This window comes from Struthio camelus, chromosome 1 (assembly GCF_040807025.1).
Source record: "Struthio camelus isolate bStrCam1 chromosome 1, bStrCam1.hap1, whole genome shotgun sequence".
In the NCBI taxonomy this organism is placed as follows: Eukaryota; Metazoa; Chordata; class Aves; order Struthioniformes; family Struthionidae; genus Struthio; species Struthio camelus.
In genome coordinates, this window is record NC_090942.1 from 24,471,979 (window position 1) to 24,485,974 (window position 13,996).

General features: G+C 34.5%; 1 protein-coding gene across 10 annotated transcripts in view; it reads left to right on the top strand.

The window, feature by feature from the left end:
- The window catches only part of POT1 (protection of telomeres 1), a 79,536-nt gene that overhangs the window by 56,692 nt on the left and 8,848 nt on the right, over window positions 1-13,996 (top strand). For all 10 annotated transcript variants that reach the window (XR_011139063.1, XR_011139066.1, XM_068931771.1 and 7 more), the window contains 7 exons: window positions 1,352-1,512; window positions 2,258-2,346; window positions 3,203-3,247; window positions 4,250-4,406; window positions 7,395-7,600; window positions 10,382-10,517; window positions 12,959-13,053. Coding sequence is in view for 8 of the 10 variants with exons in the window: in XM_068931771.1 (XP_068787872.1) it covers window positions 1,352-1,512; window positions 2,258-2,346; window positions 3,203-3,247; window positions 4,250-4,406; window positions 7,395-7,600; window positions 10,382-10,517; window positions 12,959-13,053 (889 nt within the window). In the remaining 2 variants the exon portion in view is untranslated. The remainder of the gene's footprint in view (window positions 1-1,351; window positions 1,513-2,257; window positions 2,347-3,202; window positions 3,248-4,249; window positions 4,407-7,394; window positions 7,601-10,381; window positions 10,518-12,958; window positions 13,054-13,996) is intronic.

Below are 13,996 nucleotides of genomic sequence, written 5' to 3' on the forward strand. Positions count from 1 at the left end.
TTTTTCAGTTATTTACTTATAGCAAAGATTTGTTGAAAGAGCAGTAAACTGATACTGCGGTGCATGCTTTGTAATATGACAGTAACCTTCTACGTCCATTGAGCAGGGATAACATAAGACCTTTAGATACACCTCATTTCCAGCCCATTACTGAAACAGCTGTCAATCACCAGTAATTTACGTAGTGGTTGTGAAGCTGAAAAGAACAACGATACTAATTAGTTATTACCAATAACAATATATGGTAAGTTCTGTAAAATGAGAGAGATGCTTTGTATAAACAAAATGAGCAGCCCCTCAGTTGAGTAGATCAACTAAAACTATGGTAAGGCTCCCTGCCAGAAGGAAAACAGTGTGCAGACAGAAATATACCTTCTATGTCCCTTGTGCCTGAATTTGAAAATATGCTTCCTTTTCATATTTGATCATTGTTTAAAAGAGCAATTTTATGCTAGCACTATGTAGTCAAGAATCTATTCCTTGAGACTGGAGGGTTCTAGAATCAAGACGTTTGGCAGTTTTTCGTTAATGTTATAACAGATTGGTAACGTCTTTCAATAATGACAATTTACTTTCATTGAAACCTTGCTTATCAAAATAATGAAGTAAAAGTGTATTTTATATGTTTTAGCTGCCATTAAGATGTGATTTTTTTACTAAAATTAAACCATCCCATTTTGTTATCAGTAAGACAGAAATTGGTGCTTCATAAGAAATGTGAAAGTAAAAAAAGAAGAAGAAGAAGAAGAAGAAATTGTTTGCCCATAGCATTCACACTGCAATCTGAGTTTAGCTCAGATTGCTGGTGAAATGATCATCTTTATCTGCTGCTTGATCTGCTTCTATGCATATGTGTATAAGTGTCATCTTAAGACATGGCCAGTCCAGCCTGACGAGTGCACTTTTTAGGTCTCTACTGGTTAAACTTACTCTGTCACTGGCTCTTAAGCGTATCTAAAGTGGGCGTTGAAGCTGAAATAAGACATAATATCCTGGCTGCTGTTATATTAATGTTAATTGAAGTCAATTTAAAATGATTTATTATTTATATAGTGATATTTAAAAGATACTTAGAGCAAATATTAATCCAGGTTATGGAATGTGTGTACCTCACCAGCTATCAGCTGGATCTTTGATAATACTTTTCAAAAGTTATTTACATAATAGCAAATTGGATTCAAAGGCCTTTAGAACATATGAAAGGGAAATTAACAACATATTATTGGCCTAGACAATCTCCAGAGGGGAGATCGTGTGAAACCTGGGAGAGAGGGTTAGGATGCTTAGGATTGTCCAAGGAAGTAGCTAACATTGTGTTATTAAATCACTCTTTTTTTCCTCCACGCTTAAGATTGGAAGTTTTCTGAGAATTTACAGTATTCGTACAAAGCAAGCAAGTGCTGACAACGCAGATGCATCGCATGTAGAATTCCATCTTCATGGTGGCACCTGTTACGGTCGAGGAATAGGAGTCTTGCCAGAAAGTAACCCAGATGTTAAGGAACTAAAAGAGTAAGTTCTAAGTATATTTTCTAGATGATCCCAGAAAACTCTAGGCTAATGTTACAACTGTGCAGCTTAGAACTGTAAATATACGTAAAAAACAGAAACTCTGGGACAGAGCACGTCTTTAGCACTCCTGAGGTGAAGAATAAGTATTTGGGAGGATAGGAAAGTGAGAGGTAATTTTTCAAATTGAAGATACAGCAGGGATTTAAGATTTCTATTTTATAATTCTCTAATAATAAGGCCTAGCTTCATTAACGTAGCTATTCTGTTTTATAATGGCATATAATCTTTTAAAGGTAGAAGCTACGTTTAAGCAAAGAATTGAGCATGTTTTAAACATGTGCATATGTCTTATTTGGACATAGTGAGACTTAGAACATGTTTGAAATGAGGCATAACATTTAAATGCTTTACTGTACTGAGTTATATGCATAAGGAGTGGCTTAGTGACCAAAGTCCATTTTCTTTTATCAGAAATCCCTTGTTTTCAGCAGTACAGATGTCTTTTGGCACTGTGTTAGGTTTAAGGTTCCAGAAGTGATTTAGAAAGGAATGTCTCACCTGCATCGTTAATATAAACCCTGCAACCTTTGACTTAATTGAGTTTTATGTCTCTGCTGGAGATTCTGTTATGTCTGAACATTATACCTATGTATTAGTAAACAAGATGTTGGGAGGGTGGGGTGAGGGGGTGAGAGAGAGAGAGATTTTACAAAGTTGTATAAAATATTCATCCGCTTATTTTTAGATTCTTGGAATCTGTGGATCTGGCAGACAGTCAGAATGCGGAAAGCGTGTCTTCAGTGGAATTAGATGGCACCTTTAGCAATGTTACAGGTAAGAGCAATTTAAAACTGATTTGTTCTTTCTTCTCACATATAGTTAAATATAGCCAAGATAAGGTCGTGTTTATTGCTTCTCTAAAGACGATGTGTAATGTCATTCTCTCATATAAAGCCTTTGAGAATTCTTTTGGATTATTAGACTGAAAACTGACATTATCCTATCCTCTGTCTCTCAGTGGAATCCTTTCATATAGATGGAAACATATTTTCATAAAAGGTAGTGAATGAATTTTTAAACACAAATAATTTTTAAGCATAAACAAAATCATGCTGTAATAGATCACAAGGCAGAGTAACACAGGCACTGAAAGCACCATACAGCTGCTTGCTGAGGAGCCCTTCTGAAGCTATTAGATGGAAAGTTTGTCACTGGCAGAGTTGCAAGGTGGAAAAGTAGTAACTCAAACAGTTTACCAAATAAAAGCTGTATCAACCTTAGTCTCTTCTTTTGCATGAAAGAGCTGTTCTGTGGTGATACTTAAGAAGCTTAGTGCAACATATCTTTGAAGGTATTAGTATCCTCTAAGTGATAAACTTTTTGGCACATGTTTTCTGTTATGTCTGCATAGAACGTAATATAATGGGAGTCTTAGGCATAAGCTTTTAGGCCCTGGAATAACAGTGCCATTTGAAAATTGGAAAAGAATGGCAGCCAACTTATAGCATTATCTGTTCCAGAGGACTCCAAGGATAAGCTTACTTTCCTTTCTTTTGTTGTATTGTTTTCATACGTTTTTAGAATTTCCACTGTCTTTTGTTCAACTTCTTGTCGTATACAAACGCATTTTTGAGTGTCCGCATGATAAAAAAGGAAAGAAAATAATTAGAAAATTCTTCTTGATTTTTAGATCTTCAGTCGCATTTACAGAGGTGTCAGCAATTATCTGTAACAGGTAGGAAACATTGATGTCAAGGTGAATTTTATTTTTGCTAAAGAACAAGAAAAATTTGAGACGTGAATGCAAAGAGTTGAAGTAATAGTAAGATCTGAGATCTGTTCTAACATCTATGATTCTAAGTTTATGAATGTTGAATTGTTTCTATTACATTTTTATGGAATAAAATATCTTTATATTTTCTATAAAAGATATATATATTCTATAAAGATATATAAAAAGATATATCTATATTCTCTAAAGTTATATAAATATCTTTATATCTTCTACTTTCTTTTTTTTGTCCACATTGAATTTCTACACCCTCAAGTATACAGTGTTCGTACAGCCTGTTGTGGTTTATCTTAAAGGTTGTAGCAACATGTTGTATTGATGAAATTGAGGCTGCAACTGTATATAGTCTTCAGAATTTTCTTTTAGCTCATCTAATGCCTGATCTTGCAGCCCTCTCCACAGGAACAGACAGAAATGGTTCAAGTATTTTAAGTGATCGTTTCATTTTACCCATTGTTTGCAAATCTAACTTGGATAGCAAGTTAAATTGGATAGCAGCTGCTAACTGAGTTACCAAAATGCAGGTTGTAACTAAACTAAACAGGCTAGTTTTATAAGAGCAGTTTCTCTATATTGTTTTCATACTTGGTCCATATCAAGCTGAGTGTAGCATCACAGCATAGGATCGTGGCATGTCCTTGACTGTGATCTCCTGATCATCCTGCTGTTCTAACTTGCACACTCAGGTATTCTTTCTGTGGAAACAAGGGGACTATTTATATTACTGAATTTCACCCCACTGTGAAGTCAAGGTACTATGAATTGTGTTACCATAATGGCAGGGCATAAGAACCAGTTGTTCTTAAATCTTAAAGTTGTTCCAGGTGCGGGAGGAAGCGGGGGATTAGGACAAATGTTTTAATTTTACAGCTATGATATCTGTTTCCCATATTCCGAATATTATGTATTTTAGTAGGTGTATGTAGGGTCTTTTTGTTTTTACAGTATTAACAGATCATCAGGATTTGAATAACACAGGGCTGAGAACTATTCTGAACAGCACTGCTCCTCAACAGTACCGCATTAGAGCAAAGCTGAGAACTTTTAAACCTCAGAAGCTCCATCAGAGTATTAAACTTTATTGTTCCAAATGCAACTCTTTGTAAGTATTTTACACAATAAGTAATTTAGAAATTGCTGTATATATTTTAAGATGTCTATATTTTCAGTGTATTTTCATCCTTTTTACGTAAAATGAGCTGAATTTAAATCTGTTTCATTGCAAGCAAAGATTTTAAACTCACTGATACTAGGTAGCAAGATTCAAAATCATCAAATGAGTTATGGTTACAGGATCCTTTTCAGTACTTTCGAAACTCTAGATTTTGTTTGTTTATTTGACTTTATCCCATGCTGAAGCTATTTTTAAGTTCATGTTGCTGTCATGCATTTTAAAAATAGAATATGCAAAGAGGTGTCATCGACTTCGTTAAAAAATGAAATATCTTTGACTAAAGTGTGTCTTCCAGAGAAGGCATCTCATCTTGACCCAAAAATGTCAGGGAAATGCTGTTCACCTTGGTAGTTTTGCCTTTTTTCTGACTTGCTCAGTTCACGGTAACTGTTTTATCTTTGTTATTTCCTCTACAATTCTGTACTGTCGTTGTGTCATATAGTGCTCAGTCAAATAATCTTACGGAAAAAAAATTCTACTGTGACTTTAGCTGATAAATATTAATGTTGTAGTCTCATCTAAAAATGACATGACCTATTTTCAATGAAAAGATAGAATGACATGAATTATACTGCTATTCATGACCATCAAAATCCTCTATCACTTTTTTTTGCCTGACTTTGCTTAGGACTGATGTGGGACTAACAGCTTTATAGTTACTGGTGTTAAATGTTGCCTTTTTTGCGTGATGGCAAGCTAGCATTCTCCTGGCCTTTGAGCATTTCTTGCATAGTCAAGTCTTACTAGATATGAATATCACTGAGATAAAATGCACCTACTAGCTTTCTCTTAAGGCTCTTGGGTGCAAACTGTCATGCTTGCTGCTTTAAAAATATTTTGCTGTAACGGATGTTATAATGTTTTCTCAGATACAAATGCATGAGAAACTGCTTCATCATCTTCACAAAATACAAGTACATGCTCTTTACTACCAAATACAAAAAGGAAGTAATAACAAACTCTCTCTGCCGCTTTTGTCTCTTTTTCAATATATTTGCCAACAGTATAGTGAAAAGAGTCTGCAGATCGAAGTTTGCATGTTCCTTATGAACTTTATCCCTACTCCACAATTCTTCTTGACTTTCATAGCCTTTTTATATAGTCTTCCCTTCCTTTTTCATTTCTTTTAATTTCACTCTCCTCCTATTTCATGTTTTGCTGCCCTGTCTTTGCTACAGAATTAGGGCAGTTTTTTAACCAGAAAGATTTGTAATGCTTCAGTTAGCATATTTCTTCCTCCTCCTACCATCCTGCTGCAATGATGGGACTATTTGCAGCACTTTTCTGGAAATTCAACTTCCCTCTTTCTCAACTTCGTTCATCAGGTGGAGGGAATCAGTGAAATATAGTGGAGCTCTACTGCAGCCTGGGCTGGGTGAATTAAGGGGTCAGAGAAGGAAGCATGATGGCATCCTTCCCTACTACATATTCTGTCATGGCAGAAGTTATTTTCTATTTTAGCATATGCTAAAGAACTTGACTGAACTAAGTTTAATGCAAATTTGACCCTTTAACACCTTGCGCAGTAAGACGCACGTAACTCTTGGTGCATAAAATCCTCCTGAGAGATGCATGTGTGTTTTTTGTTTTTAGACTTTGAGTGAAAACTTCTCTGTAAATAGAGAAATATTGGTACAGATGGAACTAATTTTTTTCATATACCCACGCTGAACAGGTTACAGCCATGGTGCTTAGTTTGTTTCAAAGCCAATTAATTCCGTTCTTGCCTCTGCTATTGCTATGTGGGAATTCTACAGGCAGGCTTTAGAGGCCAGAAGAGTTTAATGGGAAGATGACCTATTATGTTAGGTCCGTTGCTTTTGCACTTACAGTAGTCCAGGAACGCACATGAAAAGAGGTCATGTGAAAGGTATTGCATTCATGAAATCAAAATGCAGTTTCAGCAAGACTTCTTATATGCTAATTTTGCAGTTCTAGCAGAAGAATATCGGAGTTTGGTTTCATAGGCAGGAATTATCCTATTAATGGTAAAAGTAGCTGTTTTGGAGATTGAAAGAGAGATCTTCAAAATAAGCTGCAGGAATTGTTGGTATTTCCTCTTTAAGTATGCTCCAAAACCTGCCACCTACTATTTTTTCAGTGTTTAATGAAATAGCCTAAGCTTCTTTTTTTTTCTCCCCTGTTGTCCTACTTTTTGTCACAGTTCATGTTCCACCTGAATTCTACAGGGCTGTCTTGTGTAGGAGAAGATGTTCTAAAACACTTTGCTATTAAAATTTTGTGTGCCTGCCACTGGCTCTTTGCCTACTTGTGATAGTATTTGTAAAATGTGGATGGCCTGCGTTGGTCCTCTGTAGAGGAGACAATTGGAAATGTGTTGCTGTCATACTCTACTAGGACAGGAAAGAGACTGTGAGATGCAGAGTTGCTGATTTTCCCTTTACAGTCCGTATAGGAAGCTGTTCTGCTCCTGCTCTTTTTTTTTTTTTCCCCATAATATGCAAAGTGAAATAGGCTAGAACATAAAACGTGAAGCTATATGGGCTTATATAGGCTTTTTACTCTATTAAATTGATATGCAGTAGTGTGACCTTTTTAAGGCCCATTTGACATCCAATGAAACTCGTGTTTGTTTTTCATTGATTTCTGTATATGTGGATGAAGCTATTAGGCTATTTCTGCTCCTAGGTAAGATTAAATTACTTAGTATATCTATTAATATGGAACTGAATTATCCTGATTTAATTTGCACAGTACTTCCACATATGAGATATACAGTCCTAAACATATATACCGATACAACAAAGATCAGCAAAGAAAAGTTATTTTTCCTGAATATGCTTTAATTCTCATGACTATATGTATGTATCTAGAGTTCTGCCCTCTTTCTTTATAGCTAGATTGCCTAAGGAGAAGCTGTTATTATTTACTTATTCATTTTGGAAATGGTTTTAGGAAAGAAGTTCCAGATGGAGATGACTTTGACTTAATTTTACAAGATTCTGCAACTACTGCGCCAAACCCGGAATTGCACAATACCTCATGGTATGGTTCTGTGATGTGGACTACACAAGATCAGAAGCAGAGGAAAATAGCTATTCATTTTGTAAAGCATGATGAAATGCTTCAAGAGCCTGAACATACTTTGCTTATGATAGAAGGTAAGATAAATAGCTACAAATATACCACTTTAAATGGCAGAGACCCTTCTGATTTGTATTCAGTGCAAGTAGTGATTATCATAAAGGCATCTTAAAGAAAAGAAAAGCTCAACTGGAACTTTTAGTTGTGCGAACAGAAGAAAGTCAACTACAGTGGCCTAAAACATTAAGATTATTGTTGATTCTGCTAAAACTCAAATCTTAATATGTTATTTTCCAGCTGTGCTTATTGACTTGCGGTTGTCATTTGGAATCTGGTTAGAATCATCTAAAAAATATTTTTTGTCTTGGTACAGTCTTGTTAACGCAAAGCTACAATTAACTTTGTCAGCCTCTGGATGTCACTGTTGTTTCAGATAAACAAAGCTTCTTACAGCATTTTTTTTCCCTTTGGTCAGATTTGCCTCAGGCGAGAGAAATAGCCACTGAACTTTAAACAAAGCAATTTAAGTAAGAATACAAATAAGGAATGTTTTGAATAGAATAAGAATAATGAATGTTTGCAAATAATACCATTCCGAATTTGAAACAAGGTCCTCAGTGCTGCTCAAGCATTGGTGTGAATAAGCAAACGTGAGCCAGTTGGTCCCTTGCATGAGGGTCAGTGACAAAACCCCTTCTGTTTTCTGCTTTATTTTTTATTTGACTTGTTCTGATAGCCTGCCTTAATTCTGACCTGTTCCAAATTAGATTGCAATCTGACTTTATGAGAACAAAAGAAAAAGAACTCCTGTATCTACTCTTTTCTCCTAAAATAATTAATCAATATAACTTAGTAAATCTTTTTCAAACTGTAAACTTCCAGCAACTAAGTACGTATTTATATGGGTGCTCCATGTTGGAGCACAAGGAAAAGGAATAATGTGAATTATTCTATATACTAAAAAGGCTTTAGTAGACCAGTGTTTTGGCTTTTTTTTTTTCTTTCAGAACAGTGATCATGAACCTTTTCCAAGCCATATGCTATTTTCGTTTTACCTTCATTAAGTTCTTCAAAGTGAAGTTTTTGAAGCCTCCATAGAGGCTCCAAATAGTCCTTCTCAGTTTTTTTGCAGATAGAGACCACCCTCAAAGGGCAATGCATTATGGCGATTATTAGATGGATATGATCTAGATTCTGCTCTTGTTTGTTTAATACAAGCAAATTGCTCCTGTACTGCCCAAGACTGTATTCTTCCCCATAGTCATTATGCTGAAGGAATAAGTTCTTTTGGAACGTTTGGCATCTTTTGGGCTGACATTGAGGAAAGAGTTGGATACAGGACAGAATTTTTAGGTGACCCTGCATGAGGGGATGAGGGGAATCCATAACTATTGCTGCAGATGACTTGTACTGAAGAGTAAGGAGATGTCACAGTTAACGAGTAAAGCTCATTGCATATTTTCATTATTTTTACATGAAATCCCTGTAATCCATATCATAGTTAAGCACTGATAATTCTGTATGTTTTATGCTGTTGTCTTGGGAGCCAGAATACATTCTTTAGGTGCGACTTTGCATTATGAATACACTGAAATTTCAGAGGTCTCTTAGAAATGTTATAGTTAAGACTACCCTGAATTTTGTTTTTAATTCCCTTAAATGAGATTTCAGATGTATCTGAGAGGCTTTAACAGTTTCAGTGGGCTTGGAGGACCTTTGTTTTCTGACCTTTTGAGAAGGCATTTCAAACCTCTGTGCCTCTTTGTTTGTTTCCTTGTTCATTTTTTTTAACCATTAGAAAGTAGATTTATTGAGAAGGTTTCACCAATATTTTCACCAATGGTTTTACATCACCAATAAAAATACAGCTTCTTCTCTGGTTATTTCTGGAATACAAGTAATGAATAAGTTTAATGCATATTTTACAGCACAGTACATAATTACTGTCATAAAGTCTTTGAAAGATCTTAATTAGAGTTGGTGGTAAGCAATGCAGTCATCGTAGAAAATATTTATTTTAAAAGTTTCCTCACTTTTTTTTTCCTATTATCTGCTGTTCATGACCTGATTAAATTATATATTTTTATCAAGTTGTTATTTCCAACCAACAACTGTTCTCTATATGTTAATAGATTTACTACATTTCCACTGAATTGGTCAAATATCAAAAAGATTCTATAATCAGTTCTGCCGACCATTCTACAGAGGTTAAAGACATGGTAGCCTATATTTATTATAGATCTATGATATATAATAAATTTTAAAGAGCTTTTTCCTTTCATTAGAATTGGAAAATCCCATAGTTCTAGCCTTAGTATTTCTACTGTGTCCCTAACATGACTCCAAATTAGTGGTGCTCAAATCCACATCAAGTTTATACTTTACATTTGATGTTAATTATAATGCCCCTTTTTCTTATCTGTTGTTTAAAAATTAATAGTTGTTTTACCTCTTAAAGGTTGGAATAACAGTTCTTTAGGAGCAATAGCACAAAATCACTGTATTCTTTCTTGACTTAGGGCCTGTTTTTTTTCCCCAATAAAGAAAGCAACTACTAAAATCATATTAAATATGATATGAAAATGATGCTAATTAAATATACTTCATGGTAACGATGATAACTGTCGCAAAGATATTAAAATATCTGCTATGATAAGTGACCGTCTTTGATTCTATATTGATTCTGTTGTTGAGTTAGAGTCAGAAAGTGAAAGATTGTTTTTTCAGTTTTCCATAATGGGTCTCATAATTTTTTGTTATTGGAGGTCCTGAAATTGCCATCCAGTTAGTCAAGAAATGTAGTGTGTTCAATTTACTCTTGAATACAGCTTAAGAAAACATTTTTCTGTTTTTAATAGGTGGGACACTAAAAGAAATCTGGAAGCTTTCAAGAAGATTTAAATGTGTTATTCCTGTGAGATCTACTAAAGATGATCTTGAATTATTAGATTTTTCCGCTCCTTTTCTTTTACAGGGGAACGTAAAATACTATGGGTAGGTTAAAAGTATTTATTTATGTTATAGGAGTTTCAGTACTAGATAGATATCATTTGCTTCAATAATTCAAACCACAATGCTCAAGGGATAACTAATCTGAAGATTCTGTAATGCAAATTACATAAAATGATTAGCAGTACTGAGAGAAGGGATATATTGTCAGGTTACTACCTCATATCAAGGGATGTGTGTGGCTGGACTGCAATTAGGCTTTATCTTGTTCACTTGCTTTATAAATCTTACACTGTTATTTATGCAGCACCCCAGTTTCAGCCTTGCCTGTGGTTTGTGGTTACAGCATTGTACTATAAAGATAGAAATGGGGTTATGAGGGTTTTTTTTAGGTTACAAAAAACATAAAACTCTTACTTTTAGTCCAGATCTTCCATTTTCTGGACAGATGATCTTAGACTAAAATTGAAAAATTTCTTCCTTTAAAAGTGTAAGCCGGTCTTTTTGTAGACAGGTTGAGGTTTAAATAGAGGCCCACAAAACGATTTCAAGATATCAGTCCAAGGGTCATTCTTTCCCACATTCCTAGCGGTGGGAAAAACTTGGGTTTTGAAAGAAGGGTGGGATTTGGAAAGAAGACAGTCTTTCTTCATCGTTTGCCATTTATTGAGATCCACAACACTGCAAAGTGTCTAACCTATTTGTGGATGCCAGTCACTGTATTAAAAAACAAACAAACAAACCTAAATGAGTTCCTGAATTCCAAATTTCCAGAGCTGTGGAATATGATATGCACAGCTAGATGTGGCATCTGTGCTATGCTGTACGATACCCTATTATGATATTATGATTATGATATTCCAGCTCCTCGAGAGCTAGCAGCAGTATGTTTTCGCAGTACAGCACAGCAGCATGTAGTTACCAAAGTTGGAAGTAGTAGTCTACATCAGACAAGCTATAGAGTCCTCCCTCTCCACAGTTCTAATTAGTTGAAGCACAGCACTTTGTTGCACTGCTTCCAGTCCTGTAGGCAGTAAAAATTTTTCTGTGCAGCACCATATTGCATATTTTACTTGAATCCTAGAGCCTCCCATAAGGTCCTGAGAAAATGAATTACAGGTAAGTATTTCTGTTTGTCATATATGGTCTTGACCTTTCCAGATATGGCTGTCTACAGCTTTTTGAAATAAAAGCAATATATGGGGATTCCTACTGGGAGTGGATCTTCACTGGTACAAAGTATTTCCCCTTGTGCTTTCCTAACGGATATATTTCCCCAGCTACTCACAATTAATCTTCGGAGGTGATTCCCTGTTTAAATGGCTATATTGTAAAAGCTAGTGCTCTATATGATATTCCATGAATAGAATAGCTCTTTATAGGATAGGAAATTTAGGAAAGAACCTGAAAAGGATGTTGGGACTTCAGAACATTGTTCCTCATACTTTTTTTTTTTTTTTTTTTTTTACCAGTGACATATATTTAGCAAAGTTTTAAAAAGATTCTGTATAGTAGAACAAAAATCAATGTTATTTTTGCTCTAAGAATGAGCTTGAATCTCTAATGAGGATTTGTTAGTGATCTTCCATCTAAAATTTGATATTATTACTTTGATGTATTGTATCAGATAGTCTAAGTAGGTACTTGAATTACATGATGATTTGCCTTAAAGCTTTATGTCTACATCTATGTAGAAAAAACACAAAATCTAAAGCCAGAGTTTGTTTAGTTGGTTGACTTTGGCTTTATATCACTACTACTGATTTTTATATGACATCCTTTGCTTGTAATTCTAAAACACAACAAATATCTGTTACAAATTCTAATTGAGGTATATTGGCACAGAAACTTACTTCATAAAAAATAGTGATGTTGTAATTTTGTTTCCTGAGGCAAATGAAAGCAACTTTGAAAACAAGTCTTCTGATATTTTTATCCACTTGCAGCATTTACTTATTATCTTACGTTTGTATAAATTTTATAATCATACGTAAATACTCTAGTGATAAAAAGAAAAGGTAGTTTTAATAACTAATACTTAAAATATGTGTGGATGTAGATAAACCCAAATTTCTCTACTAAACCTACTTATGTCTTAGTGCATATTACAATTTCATATATTGCCACTATTACCAAGTGATACGTTGTGTGTGTTGTTAAACAATAGAGTGCTGACATGCATGTGTATAGCCGTATACTGATGTACAGTTGTCTTCCTTTCTGTTCAGTGAGGCAGTCTTTACCGGATCAAATATTTCTCCTCAGTGATGATTCATAGGAGGCATGAGGATTTTTGTGGTCTAAAGCTTCTGTGTGCTTAAAAATAGTTTTTTTAAACAGTACTATAGATACTTTTTTACTCCCATTGAGTAAGGAAATCTGAATGAAAAAAATCTACCAGTATAAGAAAACTACTAGTTTACAGAAAACTGCTAGTATAAGCAGTTAAGTGTTTGGTAGTCTCAGTATCTTGTTTTAAATGCTAGGTGCAAACACTGCTCAACTCCAAAGACTATCAAGAGTCTAAGTTCCCTTGCAGCAGAACAACGACCATCATGGGAACCGACTGAAATAGCACAAGGTTAGCTGACAGGGTTGTGTCCCGAAATATTTTTGTGCCTTGATTCTTATGTGTATATACAAAATAGTTTGATTTCTGGGCTGCAATTTTGTACTGAATGCATTTAAGTTCAGTTATAATGGAATATGAAGCTGTAAAATGTAACCTTTTGCAGGTTGAAATTACATAATTACTTTTGAAATCATTATAGTGTGAATTAAAATACTGTAAGCGTAGAAAAATTTCTTTTTCAGTAGGTGTCACTAGTAGCACTTACCATAGCACAGATGTAATTAATCTTTTGTTGTATCAATACAGATGTCACTTCTAAACTGTGTAAACAGATGCAGCACGAGAAGAGCCATGCCTTTCTCTTTGAAGACAGTTTTTAAAACTTGAAGTAAAGAGAATCTTATTTAACCATGAATATTACTTAGACTTTTATCTTCTGTAAGCCTTATCAATACAAAGCATATTGCAACGAATCTGAAAGAAGTAATATTCAAATAAAAGGGATTATGCCAAGGTTTTACTTTGTGCGTTCCCTGTGTTGCTATATTTAGTGTGTGCGTTCAGTTGATGGAGGGAAAATGGATCTTAAAACTTTGGTACTAGTCTACCTATTAAGGAAAAAAATTACTGAATACCATCATATTTATCAATTCATGTTCTAATATAACATGTTGGAATATCTAGTAGTATCTAGGCTTGGTAATGACTTTATAAAATAAACTATTCAAGTAATACAATGATTCTCTTTAACTGCCATAATTTTGTTAATAAATGTAGCAGAATGTATAACTGACGGTGTTGCTGTGCCTACATTTGGCATTTAACCTTCAAAAGAAAACATTAATCAATGCTTTCTGACATGAAAATTAGTTTATGTGTATTATTCTTTTATGATCTGTATTTTCAAAATAAATGGAAATCTGCAAGTATGTCAGAATAGCTGAATAAAATG